This window comes from Oratosquilla oratoria, chromosome 15 (genome assembly GCF_046742065.1).
Source record: "Oratosquilla oratoria isolate Oo_2021 chromosome 15, ASM4674206v1, whole genome shotgun sequence".
Classification (NCBI taxonomy): Eukaryota; Metazoa; Arthropoda; class Malacostraca; order Stomatopoda; family Squillidae; genus Oratosquilla; species Oratosquilla oratoria.
The window spans coordinates 44,065,939-44,085,548 of NC_134791.1; the positions used below are offsets into that span (position 1 = coordinate 44,065,939).

General features: G+C 45.8%; 1 protein-coding gene across 3 annotated transcripts in view; it reads right to left on the reverse strand.

The window, feature by feature from the left end:
• The window catches only part of CenG1A (Centaurin gamma 1A), a 422,753-nt gene that overhangs the window by 53,035 nt on the left and 350,108 nt on the right, over positions 1-19,610 (reverse strand). The window contains exon 1 of one of the 3 annotated variants that reach the window (XM_076198838.1): positions 14,489-14,537. The exons of the other annotated variants lie outside the window; for them this stretch is intronic. Within the exon in view, the coding sequence (XP_076054953.1) occupies positions 14,489-14,522 (34 nt within the window). The 5' untranslated portion in view covers positions 14,523-14,537. Of the gene's footprint in view, positions 1-14,488; positions 14,538-19,610 lie in introns of those variants that run through there. 3 annotated transcript variants of the gene reach the window in all.

Here is a 19,610-nt window from a genome sequence, read left to right on the forward strand (position 1 = left end):
AGAGAGCCCGTACCTGAAGAATCCCCACACACACACACCCGTTCCAGTCCCCCAATCCCTCAGCCTCCCGACCCGGTGTGGGAGGTAAGGAAGGAAGGACGGTAGGAAGGGAAGGGAGGGGAAAGAGAGGGAGCCGGTCAAGGTGTGCGCACGCGCCGCCGGGAGGGCACAGACACAGGCTGACAGGGCACACACACAGGCTGACAGGGCAAGTCGATCCGTGCCGTGCTGCTGCTGCTGCTGCCATGGAAGCCCGGCCACGTGGTAATAACAAACAAATCCTGGAGTGGTAATAAGGGAGGCAGGCAGACCAGGGAATGTATAGAACAACAATAACGGCGATTTTATTAACTAGATTGGGTAAGGCTTCCAAGGAGAGCGAGGAAGAAGTCGCCCACAGCAGTAACAACGACGACGACGACGACGACAACAACAACAACGACGACGAAGACAACAACGACGACGACGACGCAGAAGGGCAACCCGCCCCCCGGTGTGCTGCGACACTACACCCGGTCGTCGTCGCCGCTCGCTCTGCCCCCGCCACCGCCGTCGAAGTGAGTATGGCACCGGTGGTGGTGGTGGTGGTGGTGGTGGTGGTGGTGGTGACTGGACCTTGGATACTGGTTGCAGGTGGCGAAGGCTGATCGTGGTTGTTGTGGGTGGTGGAAGTTGGCAGTGGTAGTGGTAGCCGTGGATGGTGGTGAAGGTGGTCGAGGATGGTAGTGGAGGATGATGGTGGTGGTGAGAGGTGGTGAGTGGAGTTGATGGTTGGTGATTGGTGGTGACCTTAAATGGTGGTTGGTGGTGGTGGTGGTGGTGGATGGTGATGATTGGTGGTAGTTGGTAACGGGGGTTATAAGTAGTTAGTAACAGTTGTTAATGGCTGGTGATTGGTGGTGGTTGGAGGTGGTGATTGGTGGTGGTTGGAGGTGGTGGTTGGAGGTGGTGACTGGTCGTGGTGGTGGTTGATGGTAGTTAGCGGTAGTTGGTGGTGGATGTTGGTAGTAGAAGTTTGTGGTGGTAATGGTGACGCTATGATGATGATGATGATGTTATTGGTGGTGGCCATTGTGATTGTAGTGCTACGATGACGGGGTGGTAATATGGTGATGGCAATATCAATGATAATGATGATGATTATGATGGTGGCGATCGAAGAGGTCGTTGTGGTGATGATCTCGATGATGATGATGATAAAGATGATGGTGGTGGTGATCGAAGAGGTCGTTGTGGTGATGATGAAGATAATGATGATGGCGGCGATGGGGGGTTGTGTTGATGATGGTGATGGTGATGGCGATGGTTACGGTTGTGGTGATGATGGTCGTTGCCGGGTGGTACTGGTGGAAGTGGACTCAGGGCTAAGGATTCCACCTGGGAGAAGAAGATTCTCAAGACCACCACCACCACATCCACCGCATCCACTATCTCGTGGTCAAGGGAGGGAGGGAGGGAGGAAAGGGGTGAGGGGGGTGGGACTGAGGTTGGGAGATAGTCGTCACATCCACACAAACACAGGAGGAGGCCGTCACGTGTATAGAGCAGATACGCTGCAATCTGGAAGGAGGCTGGTAAAGCTGGCAGGACGCAAACCCGTGTCCTCCTCCTCCTCCTCCTCCTTTTCCCAATTCCTCCCTTGGCGGGAGCAAACGCACGCACGCACGCACGCACGCTTCCTCCGTCCCGGACTCCCAGCCACCAACCGTTACACACAAATTATTGTCTGTACATGTCTCTCTTTCCCCCTTCCTTTCCCATCTCTCTCTCTCTCTCTCTCTCAGTGCATGTGTGTGAGAGGGAGAGGAGTAAGATAACCAGAAACGCAAACTCTTTATTTTCCATTCACATACATACAAGCATACATATACGTTATCCAATATGTTGGTTACCACTAAGGAAAATAGAAACAGGAGATACAGATGAACGTGGTACAAAGTTGTACCACATTCATCTGTATCTAGTGAAATACACGAAAGCGCTTGAGATTTTCGGGTTTCTATTTTCCTTAATGGTAACCAGCATATTATTGGACCCCGTGCCAGTTTTGTGATTCATCTGCATATAGATACGTTCGTACATACATACACACACAAACGGGCCTCAATCCATTTGCTGCCACTGCGACCCCCCGCTGCTCCCTCCATTCCATTCCATTCCACTCCGCTCCACTTCCCGCTACCCTACGAAACAACCTAGACACGCCATCTCCCAACTTAGATGCCAGAGGGGCAGCAGCTGCTCCTTGTCCTTGCCTGACGGTGCGGCGTCAAGTGTTACAATAAATCAGCGGAGGCGCGGGATGGCTCTCAGGCCGAGGCCGTGACATGCTGCCCGCGGGCGCCAGACGGTGGCGGGACGACGATGACGAGCACGTGGCGCCAGGCCGGGGCGGGACCGGGCCGGGGCGGGGCGGTTGTGCCCCTTCAGCCCTCAGGTAGCCTAGGTGGGAGACATGAACCTTTGGGTGACCATACCGAGCACCACGCTGTACTGCACGCGGTTCTTGTCAGTCTGTCTGTCTGTCTGTCTGCCTGCCCGTCCACCAGCCAAGACCTTTAAAGTCGTACACCCTAGGCTCGCACAATCCTCTTCACAAGAATCCCCCCTCCCCCCGAAATCACACAGCACGAGACCCCTGCTAGCAGTTCGTGGGGCCACACGAACCCGACATTAAATCTCGCACCACCCCCGCTAACCGTCGTCATCACTTCTGCCGCCGCCATCACAGAAACAGGGTCCCGGGGAATCCGGCTGCGTTCCCACCGTTGCTGAGGAGGGGGGCTGTGCTCGACCGTATATACACATACACAGTACATCCGACTGGTCCTGATCCGCCACGCGGACTGGTTAGCTGACTTCCTCTCTTCCAGAATGTTCTTCCCACAAAGAGAGGATTCTTTCGCTATTTTCAGACGAAGTAATCTTGCGGCTCTAGTGACTGGCAACAAATACGTACAAGCATTCATGCGAGGAGTTGTGTGTGTGTGTGTGTGTGTGTGTGTGTGTGTGTGTGTGTGTGTGTGTGTGTGTGTGTGTGTGTGTGTGTGTGTGTGTGTGTGTGTGTGTGTGTGTGTGTGTGTGTGTGTGTGTGTGTGTGTGTGTGTGTGTGTAAGGTCACATCATTAATCAGATTGGTCATATAGGAGCTCGGAGCTCTCTTCCGGGAGGGTAATAGCTGTCAATCACGAGTCCAACACGTGATCCAAGAAAATGGTGAATCACATACACAATTTGCAATTTTCTTTATATTTTACTCATTTCATGATCTCGGCGTCGTTAGCGAATAGGTTGGCCTAATTGCTCCATCTATAATAAGTTGATATATATTAGGAATAACACAGGAGCCAGACCGCCTTCTGGGACCTCACTGGGCAGCACTTCACTCCAATCTGCCATCTCATACTTCACGAATGTTCTTGTGAATCTATATTTAAGACAACCCTTTGCATCCTCCTGTATTCCAAATACTACACTGGTATCCTGTAAGTTACCTTAACGGAATCTTTCTCCATACACAATAATCTCAGTCCACCCAACATCTCTTTTCTAACATGTCAACCGCACATCATTAAAAACCCACGTGCACACCACTAAGCATTGTCGGCGAACATTTGTGGAAATGCACTCCATTGAAAAAGGGTCAAATAAGACCGAGAAAACGACCCTCATCTTCTCTTGAACAGTATCACCACCTTCACCCAACATCCCTAAACATGTGTGCACACTCACACTTTGGCAATGCCGACGCAAAATTCAGCCCAGATGACAAACACACACACACACACACACACACACACACACACACACACACACACACACACATATATATATATATATATATATATATATATATATATATATATATATATATTATATATACACAAAACGCTATATAAAATTCATTCCGATTAGGGCAAAGACAGTGTGACGAAGGAGTAAAGAATATGTCTACGATGGCGCGATGGCAACACTTCCGACAAAAGTCGGACGCTTCTATTCAGTTAACGACAGGAGCCTGGGAGGAGTGAATCACTCCCCCCCACCCCCCACCCCTTACTTACTGGATATGTGGCCCAAGCGACACCAGCCCCGAATGCTTTCGGGAACCTATTCTTGGTGGTAACCTGGATGGTGTGTTGCGTCATGTCTCACACCGCGGGTTTAGGGTTCGAGTTCCCCCCCCCCCTGTATGTAGGTGCGCACGGCGCACGTGGTGACGCTGCGCGGCGCGGCGTTGCGCGGCGGCCTGCAAGTCTCCTCGCTCGCTCCATGTCCTCTTCCCACCTCATCCTCGCTGACGTGGGCTACCAGAGGCGGCTGCGGGGCCGGTTTCACTTCGGCTCAGATCCAGGAAACCCAACACCTGTGTTTACATATGCATGCGTTCCATCTGTATATGCAAATAAACACACACATAAACATACACATTTCAAATACCAGCCTTCAGTCATACATAAGCACATATACAAAAAAGCATACACACCAAACACCTGTTTTCACTTAAACATTCACACATGTATACACATACATAAATGCATACATTCACATACGCATTCATATGCGCACAAATACGCACTTATGTGCAAAAATTCATGCGCATATTCATATATACGATAAATAAGAATAAGAATAACCGGTTTATCAAGGTAACAGCGATACCGATTCACTGACAGCATACAATTTGTTTAGATCTTAGAACTGCTCTAATTTCATTACATAACGTGCTAGGCGTTGTTGGCCACATATGATGGACTGCATCAATTCATGAACCTATACGTCTATCTCCACAGTAGCAAGAGCTTTTTGCCTTTAGCGCCTTTCCAACGACATTAATGTCAACACTTTTGATGCGCACGATATCTAAAATCGACTGGCGGCAGCGGTAACAGTATGGCAGCGAAGGGGAGAAGGTAATAAGGAAAGACAGAAACAAAACAGAGAAAGGGTGAGAGAGAGAGAGAGAGAGAGAGAGAGAGAGAGAGAGAGAGAGAGAGAGAGAGAGAGAGAGAGAGAGAGAGAGAGAGAGTGAGATATAAAGGGTGAAACACAAAAAAAAAAAGAGAGAGAGAGAGAGAGAGAGAGAGAGAGAGAGAGAGAGAGAGAGAGAGAGAGAGAGAGAGAGAGACTACAAACGTAACTCGTATCCTGTATACCCTAATTTGGCAAACACACAAATATATACTGTGTATACCGAAAACACACACAAATATATTGTGTATACCGATTCTTCAACTTAAAGATGGAAAAGTTGTCCCCGTTGCTTGTCCCCTCTTGACCTACTTTAGACACTTCTTTATGGCTTCCAAGAGAGGACCACGTACAGATGCTGAGGAAGATAGAGAGGCCTCCAGCCCAACTGGGGTCTCAATCAATGGTGCTCTTCCAGCCCAACTGGAGTCCGCCTGCTCTGCAACAGGTACTCCTCAGCCGCCTGTCCTTAGCCTCAAGAGAATACACAATGTTTTCCGCCTTGGAGGGGTGACCGCTGGTTCCATGGACAACTGCTGTCGGAGTGTCTCGAGACATTTTCTTTCTTTCCAGGTCGTTTGCCATCGTCCACGAAGCACCCCGACCCCACCCTGCCCCACCCCAACGGGTTCCAGCTCGGAGTCACCAAAGCCATTCATTTATTTACCTCGATGCGTCCAAAACACCCATCAATGGATTAGACGTCAGAAGGCGATGGAGACAAAGCTCCAGCGTGCACTGAGTACTGGAGAGATCAAAGCTGGAAAGAGCAGACAAAGCTAGGAAAAGAGCATGTTGGGTACGAGCGCAGACTGGAGTTAAATATATTGTACAGGATGAAGGAGCGAAAATGGTCTGGTCAAGTAGCCAGAAAAGAGGTTTGCAGATGGTGCATGTGCGTTCCTGACTGGGTGCCATGAACGAGGGTGGAGGGACGAGACAGAGAAGTCTGTAGGGGTAACGTGGAAGAGGTTGGCGCAAGTTGGAGAGGGGTCCTTTTCTTAACAACAGACTCCGAATAAATGACGACGGGGTGATGACGGATGTGTCCGCAGGCGTTCGAAACAAGTCGAGGTATGGCGGACACGTTCAGTGGTGCCAGTGGTGTTCAGTGGTTGACAGAGGGACCCGGGTGGCCGCAGGTGATAAAGATACAAACAATTTTAGACGAGCAAGAGGGAATATCAGTAGTGAGTGCACGATCATGATAAGCTGCATGAGAACGTGCTAATGCCAACCCTGACCTATGCAAGGGAGCAGCTGCCGCCGCCGCCGCCGCCGCCGCCGCTGGAGTGGACAGACACGTCAGGCCCTAAGAATAGCAACGGCGCAAAGTGTAATGACACAATGGCTAGGCATAAACAAAGGTTTTGCTCCTCCCCGCAATGGAAACTGGAAATAGACCCATCAAGGGGAAGACCAAAATAGAAAGAAACAAAGTAAAAGAACGGTTACGGGCCGGATCCCACAATGAAAAGGATATGTATGTATATGTATATATATGTATGTATATATATATATATATATATATATATATATGTACGTATATATATATATATATATATATATATATATATATATATATATATATAATAGGAAGCGTAAACCATTTCGCCAGCAACCAGTGTGTATTCACCATGGTCTTGGATCACGTGTTGGATTCGTGATCGAAAGTTATTACCCTCCCGGAAGAGAGCTCAGAGTCCATATATGACCGATCTATGGGTAATGCTGTGACCTTACACGCACACATAAACCCAACTCCCCGCCCACGAGAGCTGGAGTAACGACTCGCACCGCAGTGATACTGAAATTATTTCAGCCCTGGGCGGAATTCGAAACTGGACCGCCGTAGTGACGGCCGCAATCGCTACCACTGCGCTATCGAGTGTGAGTGTGAGTGTGTGTGTGTGTGTGTGTGTGTGTGTGTGTGTGTGTGTGTGTGTGTGTGTGTTCTGTATACACAGCACGCCATGGGGCTAGAGCCCCAAGTTCGTCACTTGGCCACATACCGCAGCAAATTATACATACAAGTCATATTCATTCGGGTTAGCGTGCGCGGTGTGATAATCGAGCATAATAAATAAATAACTTATCTAATTGATTAATCAACCGATCAATTAATATATTGGGAATAAAAAATCGTTTTCCATGTTTGTTTGCTCCTCTGACGGGCTCCATTTTTGACCTGAGGCATGCCAGTCTCACTATCTATCGGGTATTTTGTAGATCTTTTAAAATCTAGGTAGTACCTAAATAAAACTGAATTTTGTTTATGTAGCTGTATCCATCCGACAGCCCCCAGAGGCCGAATTTTGTATTTAGAATAAGTAATTTCGCGTGTCGCCAGGCCGCAAAATCCTCGTCAGTGCCAGTGGCATTTGTCTCACTCACCGCCCCGCCATACGGTTTGTCAGCTTTCCATTCTGGCCGCGGCCGGGGGGGGGGCTCAACAGAAACAATTCGACGGGTTTGTCTTCGGAGAAAGGACGGACAACTTCTGCGCCAGCGCGTCACCACTTGAAAAGCGCCGAGGAAGGCGCGTCGCAAAGCAAGAAAAATACTTTTTTTTCCGACTTCGGATCCTTTCCCCAACTTCGGAACCGGTGCACTGAACCGAAACGAACCAAACAGAACCTAATTTTCTTAGGCTTCACGCTGTCAAAAACCATCATCGCACAAGAAAAACGCGACGCCACTCGAAGTGCAGTGACAGAAAGGAATTCGAAGTACAGTACCCTCGATTATTCATTCCGAGTACCATGACATCTACTAAAAAAAATATATATATATAACAGAAAAAGCAGGCCTATTATCCCTAATAATAATGTTATCTTTTTCCATCGTCCCTCCATCACCCGCGTGTTTCTAAGGCAAACGACAACGCATTCAAGTACAACAACAACAATGGCGATTGTCCACCATGATGTTGTTCCCAAACCACATCCCTATTGTTGGGAAGACAATAGAAGGTTTCTACATTCCCGTGGGGCTTTCAGCAGCCCCTCCCCCGCCTCCCCTACACTCGGGCAAGTTCCACTTAAAACGCAACAAATAAACAGAGCTTTTGCAACATCCTGGTCTGGCCCAACACGTTACTGCTCACGCCACCGGGTTAGGGGGAGGACGCACTGCAGCTGGACATTTATTCTTCACTTACGAACAACTGACCACTCGAATTACCTATCACCTCATGTCAGCCTCGCTGTACCCCGACATTCGCCACTTTTACCTCCGCTGATATATATTTTTTCCTCTCTCGCAGCTCTCCCTACCAAGAACACTCGACCGAACACAAGCTGCCCGCTACAGGGCCAATCTCTCTCGAGAATTTTTGGGTCACTTTTGTGCACTCTAAGGCCTTGTTCCGCTTGCCGCCATGAGATTTCATTACTCAGTGTTGATGGCACCCACCCCCACCCCCATTGGGGGAGACTAGGTAACAGTATGGGTACCACAAACCAGGTCGACGAAATACCACGGACTAACCTAGAGCCACGGGAGGAGAGAGAGAGAGAGAGAGAGAGAGAGAGAGAGAGAGAGAGAGAGAGAGAGAGAGAGAGAGAGAGAGAGAGAGAGAGAGAGAGAGAGAGAGAGAGAGAGAGAGAGAGAGAGAGAGAGAGAGGGGGGGGGGGTAGGAGAGTCCCAGCCAAGGGCGCCACCCTCGACCTGCACGCCCTCAGTGTCTAGGCAACCCTCCCCCACCACCAACGGGTCACGTGATGTGTGTTAGGAAGTTAATCGGCTGTACCGCCCACCTCTAGAACTTTTTCCGCCGTAAAATAACAACAGTAAATTATTTTGTCTTCTCAACAGAAATACATAGAATGTCACTTGACATGCTGCTGGAGGGAAATCATTTTCCTTCAGCATATAATCTGATTCCTTCCCAAAATCTGCAAACCTATTCCAACAGTTGGAGGAAAAACAGCCCTTTGTGTGATGACTGCCATTTATTTTATATTATTTTATTATTTGTTTGTTATTATTTGTCTGTTTATTTATTATTTGCTTGATTTCCATTTATTATTATTTGTCAGTTTATTAGTACAGTATTTACTATTTAACTGTTTATCATTTAACTATACCTATGCGTTATTTTATTTATTATTATTTATATTATTATAATTTCTATTTTATTTTATATTTTTTTCATCATCTATATATATATACATATTTTCGCATCCGACCTAGTTATGGACCAAAAGGCATGCTCCGCCTTTGTAATCCTTTGTGTAATACCGCCTTTAGACAGACCCATCAGACTTAAAGAACCCACGCTGCTCACTGAGTGAGGAACGGTAGAAGTGATCATAATGGATTACTAAACAAGATAGGTAATAGTAACGTGGAGAAGTACAACTACTAGGGGATAGGCCGGTGACTCTGCAGTGGGCTCTCTCTTCTTCCTTCCCCCAAACTAAGGCAGACTGAATCTGTGGGCGACCTCGTGGCGGCAGAGACCATCCTTCACGGCAACGATGACTCGCCAGCACCAGCACTTGCTGCTACTTAGGCAATTTGTCACTGGCGGAACTATTGAAGGGCACATGTTACGCGCATGCTCACGGGATGTATACGCTAATAGTTGCTATTTATCCAACAACAAATGCGTCAAAGTAGCACATGCCGTTACTAGAGAAACCTCGTTATCGTTAACGGTGGTTTTGTGGCTGCCAACATCAGGTCCTACGACTGACGTTAAACTATGCCAGGAGGATGTGGTACACACTTGGGGGGGGGGGGAATGTGTTGGCTGGGTTCGATCTATTCCCCGTTAGGTGATTTTTTTTTCGCTTGGGAACTTTCACTGCTCGCATTTTCCCCTCAACAAAATGGACAGGTGGCTGTTTCTTCTCTATTGATTAAAATCGCCTAGGAGAGAGAGAGAGAGAGAGATAGAGAGAGAGAGAGAGAGAGAGAGAGAGAGAGAGAGAGAGAGAGAGAGAGAGAGAGAGAGAGAGAGAGAGAGAGAGAGAGAGAGAGAGAGAGAGCAGTGTGCACATGCAAATCGAAATAACCTTAAAACGCTGCAGAAAAATATATGTAGGTCTAGATTACACGTCTCACAATATTATTAAATGTGAGAGTAAAAATGTTTTCCATATGTTTTTCATTATTTCTCCACAGCGTGGGACTGTTTAAATTTACCCAAGTATCAGCAATTTGCGTGCTCAGCTTTAACATTCAAAAACATGCGGAGCGACACTTAATAAACGTCAAAAGTTTCAACAAAGAAACAAATATAAGCATCAGACAAAAACAAATCAAATGTTGTCTCGGTTCAGTCCACCATTACGCCTCGGCGATTTCCCTTCCACAGTAGTCCCGCAGATCTAGACTCGCTGCAACTCACGTGGAACGGGGGTGCGTACTCGTGGGTGTGGGTGTGGGTGTAGGTGTGTGGGGGGTGGGGGGGGGAGCGACAGAGTAGGAAAGGAAGCCGTCCCTCCTGCGCATTGACCTTGACCCGAGCGCTGTGGTGGGGGTCAGGGATCATCCATCCTTCAGGAGCTCCTACACGGGAGTGACACTAATTGGGTTTTCATGTGCATATATGCATTCTCACTCACACACACACACACACACACACACACACACACACACGCACACACACGGAAAAGGTCACGAGGATAATTGAAGACAGAGGAAAGCGCAAAATTGGACGGAAATAAAGTTAGTAACTTGACATATGACAATGATGTATATATAACTGCTGAAAATAAAGAAGACTGACTCAATCTAGCGGTAGAGAAAGTGGGCTTGAAAATTCATTATGATCAAACAAAGATGCTAAAAATTAACAGAGGATGAAGAGGAGGAAAACCTGAACCTGTATGACAATGAAATCGAAACTACAAAAATTCAAATATCTGAGGACAACAGTTTCAAATAAAAATTGTATAAAAACGGAAATTTTGATAAGAACAGCGGCTGCAAATCGGTGTTATTTCAGTATGATAAACATCACGAAGAAAAGAAGCACTAGGTTGTACAATACACTCATTAAACTTGCTGTATTGTACGCATGCGAGACGTGGAGTGTGACAAAGTAGATAGAACAGTTCGACAGTATTCGAAAATACAATCGTACGACGAATTGCCGGACCGACTTTAGGCAGAGAAGAAAACAGGTGGAGAAAAAGGCACAACTCTGAGACGGCGGCGGCGGAAAGACCACAACGACAGAGTGTTATAACCCTTTAGGCCACTCTCTAGCCCAGGTGCAACACCCAACCTCCTCAATAGCTCCTAACATGCTCTTCCGTATACTTAAACTGAGTGTTGCAGAGTGTGAGTGAGTGAGTGAGTGTGTGTGTGTGTGTGTGTGTGTGTGTGTGTGTGTGTGTGTGTGTGTGTGTGTGTGTGTGTGTGTGTGTGTGTGTGTGTGTGTGTGTGTGTGTGTGTGTGTGTGTGTGTGTGTGTGTGTGTGTGTGTGTGTGTGTGTGTGTACTTATATGTACAGGCCTCTCGTGAGGTCTCTTTCTTTCCAATTCTCATACCTACATCATAATTCAAGTATTGTTCTAATTTTATATGTCATCTTGTTTTCCAATCATCACGCTTAGATTAAAAATAATGTATGATTTCAATTTGGACTGTATCACCTCTTTAGCTACTTCAAGAGTCTAAGCACCTACCTGTACGGAGAAGTAAACGTTTTCAGATTCTTTTGTCACTTGGTCTTTTGCAATTTGTTCCCCCGACCTCTTGTAACCCCCGTCAAATCTACACTCCCCCCGAACCCCCTTCTGCCATCTGAACACCGCAAGTACGTCAGCTCTTTCCCTTCGATCCTTTACTGTAAAGCTCATTCTGAAGGTTGGAAACCAAGTGGGCTGTTGCTTTTTGTGTTATCTCAACCTCGCGTATGTCTCACTTTGCGCAGTATCAGTCTTGGGCGTTTTTTTTTTTTCACTTCGTCCCTCAAGGGATCTCAAAGTGATCGGTATCGACCCCCAGGGGTCGATGGGTCCATCCAAGCGGTCGATGAATAGCCACGGGGGTCGGCGAAGGTTTACTGCTGGGGTCGAAGGGACTACTGAAGCCTCTGATTGGAAATTCTCGTTAATAATAATTTGTAAATATTTTAAGAATAGCAGACACCATTAGATTAAAAAAATTAATAATTTATTGAATTCAAACAATTGGTCGAATTTTTTTAGTAACTTCATAATTTCAGCAGCACTGGCAGCACTACCTTCAACCCCCCCCCACCCCCGTCCCTCCCTCATTGTCTCTCGCAGCTCTTCTGTTCGCGGGTCCTTACGGGATGCATTCTGTTCGGCTTTGGCACCAGGGATTCTCACCAAACGATAAAGGAAATAGTCAATTTTCACATACAACGGGAGCATGCCACCTTTGTTTTGAATTAAAAAAAAAAAAAAAAAAAAAAACAGGAATATCGTAGTCGGAATAAATGTTATAAAAAACGAAGTTTCCACATCACTTCGCTTTCGATTCCCGTTTATACATTTATTGTGACAGTTATGCTTCCAACACTGAAAGAAGAAAAGGTATGCTGCACTAAAAATTAAGTTACATGCGTTCATGCACCTCGACATATTTTCTTTGTGTATGTTACCTTTTTATCATACTGCAAGTCAACTACTACTACTACCCATATTGATATTGCCATCGGTGTTTTATCCTTGAATTAAAAGCTAGGAGGGTCGATAGAAAACGTGAAACTTCATTAGGGGGTGGACGAGTTAAAGAGTTTGAGAATCCCTGGTCCATGTAACGAAAAAGCACCTTGCAGCAATTCGTACGCCTCTGCCATAATCTTACTGATATGCTTGTCAGGTAACAGATTGTCGTTTATCAACACTCCCAGATCTTTATCCTCGTAATCGATTAATTTTCCAAGGAATAGGCCAACTATGGTATTTTTGGCCTGCCTATTTAATTTGTTCCCTTTTTTGAGGGATTGGCATTCATTTTCCTCTCTTGGCTCCAAGCACGTATGCTGTCTTGACTTTTTTTGCAACAACTTACATTCCTCTCTGATTTTCACCCTTTTCATGATCTTTGCATCATTTGCAACCATGTTAACGAAGGTTGTTGTACCTTCCATCAAGCTATTTACGCATTAAAGAAACATGGTACCAGCAGCGAGCCTGGTGGGACTCCACTGGTCACTCCCCTCTCTCTAACATCTTATTCTTTACTACTGTCCTCGTATACTGTAAATGCCTTTCTGAAAAATCTTCCATTCACTCCAGCAGTTTATCTCTTAGTCCTCCCATATGCTCCAGTTTCCACAGAAGTTGACTGTGAGGTTGTTTATAAAAGGTCTTCTCTAGCCCATTCAACTCCGATGACAAGATGTCTTGTCATTTGGTCAAATAAAACAAAAAATCATAATAAAACAACAAAATGTTTGATGATCAAACAGCACCAGAAAAATATGACGTCATCAGTCCTCCTCCTCGAGGAGGAGGACTGACGACGTCATATTTTTCTGGTGCTGTTTGATTATCAAACATTTTGTTGTTTTATTATGATTTTTTGTTTTATTTGACCAAATGACAAGACATCTTGTCATCGGAGTTGAATGGGCTAGATCGAGGTGTATCTAGCGTCCACCCAACCCTCTCACTCTTGCAGCACACCAATCTCAAGTAAAAGTGTAATAGGAGGTCTAACACTAACACACACACACACACACACACATGGCCTTCCAGATCGAAAGCCAAACCGATTGTCCTTCAAAATGTTCATCTCTCAAGCTATCTGACCCAGTGATCTTTCAAAATTCCCTCAGTGACACTAGTCTGTTATTCAGTGGTGTCTCCTTAACTCCCTCTTTTTTTGTGTGAAATTGCACCGTGTTGGCCCTGTGGCACTACTCGTGCTGTCAACAAACACACAGACTATGGATATCGTCTGCCAGTAACTCCTACATCATTGAACATCCAGTTGATGACCCCACCAGGCCCAGAAGAATTTCTTAGGTCCAGTGATCCCAAAAGACTTCCATCACTTCCACGTTTATATCTCCCAACCCCAGAGTGATTTTTCAACTCTCCTCTCTTTCCTCTACAAAGTCACTCCTCTTGTGTGTGTGTGGTGTGTGTGTGTGTGTGGTGTGTGTGTGTGTGTGTGTGTGTGTGTGTGTGTGTGTGTGTGTGTGTGTGTGTGTGTGTGTGTGTGTGTGTGTGTGTGTGTGTGTGTGTGTGTGTGTGTGTGCGCGTGAGCGTTAACCTAATTGTAGTATACAGGAGAGGAGCAACGCTCGTGACATGGTGTGTGTGTAGGTGCTCTGCAGACCAACCCCACGAACGAAAAGACCCGAAGAGAAAAGCAGACGGAGATGAAAGGAATATGACCAAGCATTTTCTTCAGGGACGCATCGATTTTTTTTTCAAACATAACAGAAAATGGAAACTGTATATGAACATGTGGGTAATCGACGACCGAGTCAGGAAACTGTTGAACCAAGACGCTCCGAACCTTCTATTGAGCCTTCCCTTGCCTACACGCGTGCTTGCATAATGTATGTCTTTCTGCCTACCTGTCTGTATGTACGTTCGTATGTCTGTATGCATGTACCAATCTTGCTCGCCTCATGTTTAGGAGGGGGGCGGGGTGTCTCCGCATCCTGCGAGCAAGCAGGGTTCCTGGTGATGAGCACTGAACAGCGAAGACTCGACCTGGCAAAGCATTTCCCCGTATGAGCCCTGTGGTACAATCCACTTTCTTATCGCCTCGCCAAGGGTATCTTATCTTACGCGCGAGCGTGTGAGGAGAGGCGGCATTGAAAGAAACGCTGGGATTTCGCCAAGAGATAACAGCGTACTTAAACATGTACACACACGCACAGCCCCAAAACACACAAACAGATCGCGCGCACGCGCGCACGCACACAATCATACACACACGCACACGCGCAAACACATTTGCACCCACACGCACACACACACACAAGTACATACACACAAACGCACACGCGCGCGCACACACACATACAAACACAGGGATGGAAACCTTATAATCAAATAAAGTTAAAAGTTGGCATCACAACATTGTCCTCGGTTCTACAATAAATAAATTAACATATATATATATATATATATATATATGTATATATATGTATATATATATATATATTATGCGCACACACACACACACAGTCAAAAAATTCCCACCATAACATTAGTAACACTGAATTATTTTTCAATCTATTTTGATTTATTTATCTATTCATTTATTACAGATGCATTGCAATAAAATCTTTATGTTACGAACTGTTAGTGCTACAACTGCTTAGGCTTATCTCCTTCATTGCGTTTTACGATTCTCGTGTTTACCATAGTTGACATCAAGTGAACGGAAACCCGGGCCTCGGCAGCGACACCTCTCCCTTTCGTCGGACGGAAAACAGACGAGATCGGTTCAACCCCCCCCCCCTCCCGGGTGTTGATTAGCCCCGACACAGATCCGATTACGAGCAAGGGCCCGTCCACACTGAGCCTCGTGCAGCGCAAACACGTTACTCAACGTGTTGACTGTACTATTCCGGGCGGGCTAGTTTCAACACGCCGTGCGCCTAATTTCATGCAGAGGGGCAGTGCCTATCGTGACGCGCGCTAAGCTCTCCAGGATACCTATATCCGAGTGGACAAGGAGCAACACTCTCGCATCTATATTCATGGTTTATCTGGTCCTACTCCGCCATAGGGTTCTGTAGGACCGACAATTTCACTTACCTTACACATATAATTCTTATACTAGAAATACACCGGGCCAAATTCCAGTATTTATAGATTTACTACGAGAGCATACCTTTGGAACGTGAAGTGCAAAGAGTATCAGTGGAGGGACTAAAGAAGTGCAATTTTGGAAGTAATTAAAGCAAAAAGTGTCTCGTATGAATTGTGACCTGGACAACGAGGACATACACCTTTTCATTGACAGTGTTCAGAGGTGCTTGACGCGCTCCAGCATTGCTAGTGCTGACAGGCAGTGTGGACACTCGGACCTGCATTCAACACCCCCAACTGTCTGGTGCAACGCTGCACGAGGCTCTGTGTGGACTAGGCTTAAAGGGCCCCATACACGCTCAGGCGGCCTGCCCGGCCAGCGGTTTGTGCCAGTTTGAGCGTGCGTTATGGGCACACGAGGAAGCCTCACGAACTAGCTGACAGTTTGGCTCCGTCCAGTTAGCGTCCGGTTCAGGCCTGTTTGAGCGTGTAAGGGCACATGAGGCGGCCTTTCAGGCCACATCTCTCAGTACAGCACTCGACAGTTAACCGTGAACATGTCTCTCACACTGAGCACTACCTGCACCACTGAAGAAGAGCGACGGTTATGAGGCGAATGTATAATTGAGATATACAGGGAAGATCCGTGCCTTTGGGAAATCGAATCTAGAGAGTATTCAGAGAAAGTGTAAAATGAATGCAGCGCATGACCTGTCTGTTGAAAATTTAAAAGAAAATGAAGATACCTGAGATTTAGTGGCCAAGAAAATCAACACCATGAGAAGCTCCTAAAGAATATGAAGAGGCTACCGTCTCGCAGCCTGACCGGTCCAGTACGGTACAAAACGATCACCTCAAATTTGGTCCTGATATTAATATTAACATGAACTTGAATTGCGGGATGCAACATCAGGAATGTGTACTCGTATAAGAAATACACAGCACCAAAAATAACTTATAGCGATGGAATGAAACACCGATTAATATGTTATTCTGGCGATAGAAAAAAAAAAGTATTATGGGATGGAAGAGGGTCGTTGAGAAGATGATTTGAATATTGGCAACTAATACGTTCGGGAAAAAGATGAGTTTTCTCATACAAAGAGATACATATCTACACAAGGGTGAATCTCATCCAGGGCATTTTGAGTTCATTATGAAAAATATAGCGATTCATGTGAAAACAAAATTTGGGACACAGTGTAGGTCTGACTCAGTCCTCTATATCGAGAATAAGCAAGCTTCAAGTGACTTGTAGGTCACTGCATGCAGCTGCTGCAGTCGCTAGAACTGAGGCAGGACTGAATAGTGTGTGGGTGACAACAGCTGGACGGAGAGGCCACCTGAGCGTGTATGGGTTCCTTAAGGGATAGATCGAGGCCGGACGGCCAACCGGAGGAAGACAAACAAAACTAAGTTACAAAGGATTACAAAGGCGGAGCATGCCGACAGGAGACCTTTTGATCCATATCTAGGTAGGATGCAAAAAAAAATATATATATATATATATATATATATATATATGCATGTAGAATTAAATACGACATGCATACATGCATACATGCATCAAAGAAAACCTGCTTCCTTACTTCACGAATATATATATATATATATATATATATTAATAAAATAATAAATAAAAACTATATTAATGTAAATAACAAATAAAATACATAAATAAATGCAAAGGTATAGTTAAAATAATGAACAAACAGGTAAATAGTAAATAATAAATTGACATATAACTAATAATAAATGAAAATCAGACAGACAAATGAAAACAAAACAAAAACAAATAATATAAGATAAATTATAATCATTACAGCATCTTACTTAGGTATTTATCTAAATGATTCTTAAAGCTTCGAACTGAACTACATTGCATTACCTGTGCAGGAAGTTTATTCCATTCATTAACTACACGGTTGGCAAAGTTGTTTCTACCTACTTCCAAATTGAATCTATTTCCGGACAGTTTGAGACCATTGTTTCTTGTCTGATTCTCATTCAATGTGAAAATTTGGTCACTTTTGATGTTGTTAATTCCCTTTACAATCTTAAAGACCTGTATCAAGTCACCTCTGAGTCCACGCTTTTTTAGGGAAAACAGATTCATGTGCTTTAGTCGATTTTCGTATGATTTATTTTTGATATTTGGAATCAGTTTTGTGGCTCGCCGTTGTACTTTTTCCAGTCTGTCAATGTCTTTAATGAGATTCGGTGACCATACGGAAACAGCATATTCCAAATGTGGACGAACTAACGATTTATATAGCTTGTTAATGAGTGATGGACTTTTGAAATCAAAAGATCGCGCAATCAGTCCCAGAATCTTATTTGCTTTCTCAGAGGCTAAAGTGACGAAATAGGAGTTTGACCTCGACATGAGAGTTGGAGTGACTACTCCCAGCGCAGCAATACTGAAAGTATTTCAGCCCTGGGCCGGATTCGAACTCGGACAACTGTAGTCGCAGTTGCGAACACTACCAATGCGCTGTGTGTGTGTGTGTGTGTGTGTGTGTGTGTGTGTGTGTGTGTGTGCGCGCGCGCGCAATACTCCAAAAGAAATGGTTGTCGTCGTCATAGTAACGGAGTCCTGTGGGCAATGAAGCCACCCAGCCCGACCCCGTTCCGTTCCCTTCTCCTATTTCGTCACTTCATCGTCGTCGTCGTTGCCGCCAGTGCTACTACGACCACAGTAAGCCTAGCAAAAGAGGATTAAAGGCCAAGTATTACCCACGATGACTAAGCTTGGAGGACGCAATCCCTGATCTCAAGACTTCCCATCGCTCTGTCCCAGTCTTCTAACACCCTCGACACGGAAATTTTGTCCAGGGTAAGGACAGGCGATTTTATGCAGCTGAAAGGGTCTCCATCATCGACCGAAGCCCCTCTCACACAGGTGTCTCCTCTAAGCTGAATAAAACCGTCTGTCATTGGTTAAAATAACAATAAAAATAAATAGAATACAATCAACATGTCCGCGTGTTTAAACGGCTTAACACTGCAACCTTATTCACACCTGAAGTGCTGTTGAAGGGGCAATCGAAAGATGGCGGCATACAACGTCGAGAAGCACTTCAACTGCACCTGACACGACCCTTTCAACCTGATGGCACACTTAAAGATGCTCCACGATGACCAACTTCCTTCTGGTAGCGTGGCCAGAATAAAAACTAAGGTCGAGGAGGAAAAGGAGACAGGTGTGGCTGTGAGTGCTGCAACGGTATGGCGTGGATTCGCACAAAAATAATGATCAAGTAAAATCCTTGAAAGCCAGAATCAAAACAGTCCCGCTAGAGGGCGAGCTCGCAACAAGATGCCAGTCACGGCAGCGCCGACGTGTACATTCCCTATAGCAACACGACTGCAGCGTTTCATAAAACTCAGAAAACGATATAAGCCATTTCTTGCTGACTGGTCTGCTGCATGGCACTTCTGCCACGTTTCCGTGTACCAGGAGAGAGAAAAACGGAATCTCACTGATCACGGCTGCTGGCCATGGGCGAGTATGTAGGTAAGGTAGGTAGGTGTGCGCGTGCCCGCCTCACGGGCAGCAGCTCCTCTCCAGGACCCCGGGGGTCGCCACTGGGCCACCGAGATCCGAGCGGAGCCACTAACCCAAAATTTGCGGAAGTTAGCCCATGTCTGGTTAGTCAATTCGGTACTCAACTGTTCCTCCTCAAGATAAGAGAACATGAATACGAGATACACCAGAAAACACACACACACATCAGGAAAGATAAGACACTTTCTACTGCTGCGACGGTCTTGCTACAACGAAGGGCTTCTCATCCTTCTTACGCATCGACATCAACCCAACTTAAAAACTAAGCTGTCGTTAATATTCATATCTACAGAGGAATAAACACCCCTTTACTCCTTGAATGCAGTAAAATACACCTTGTATGTGTAATTCACCATGGTCTTGGA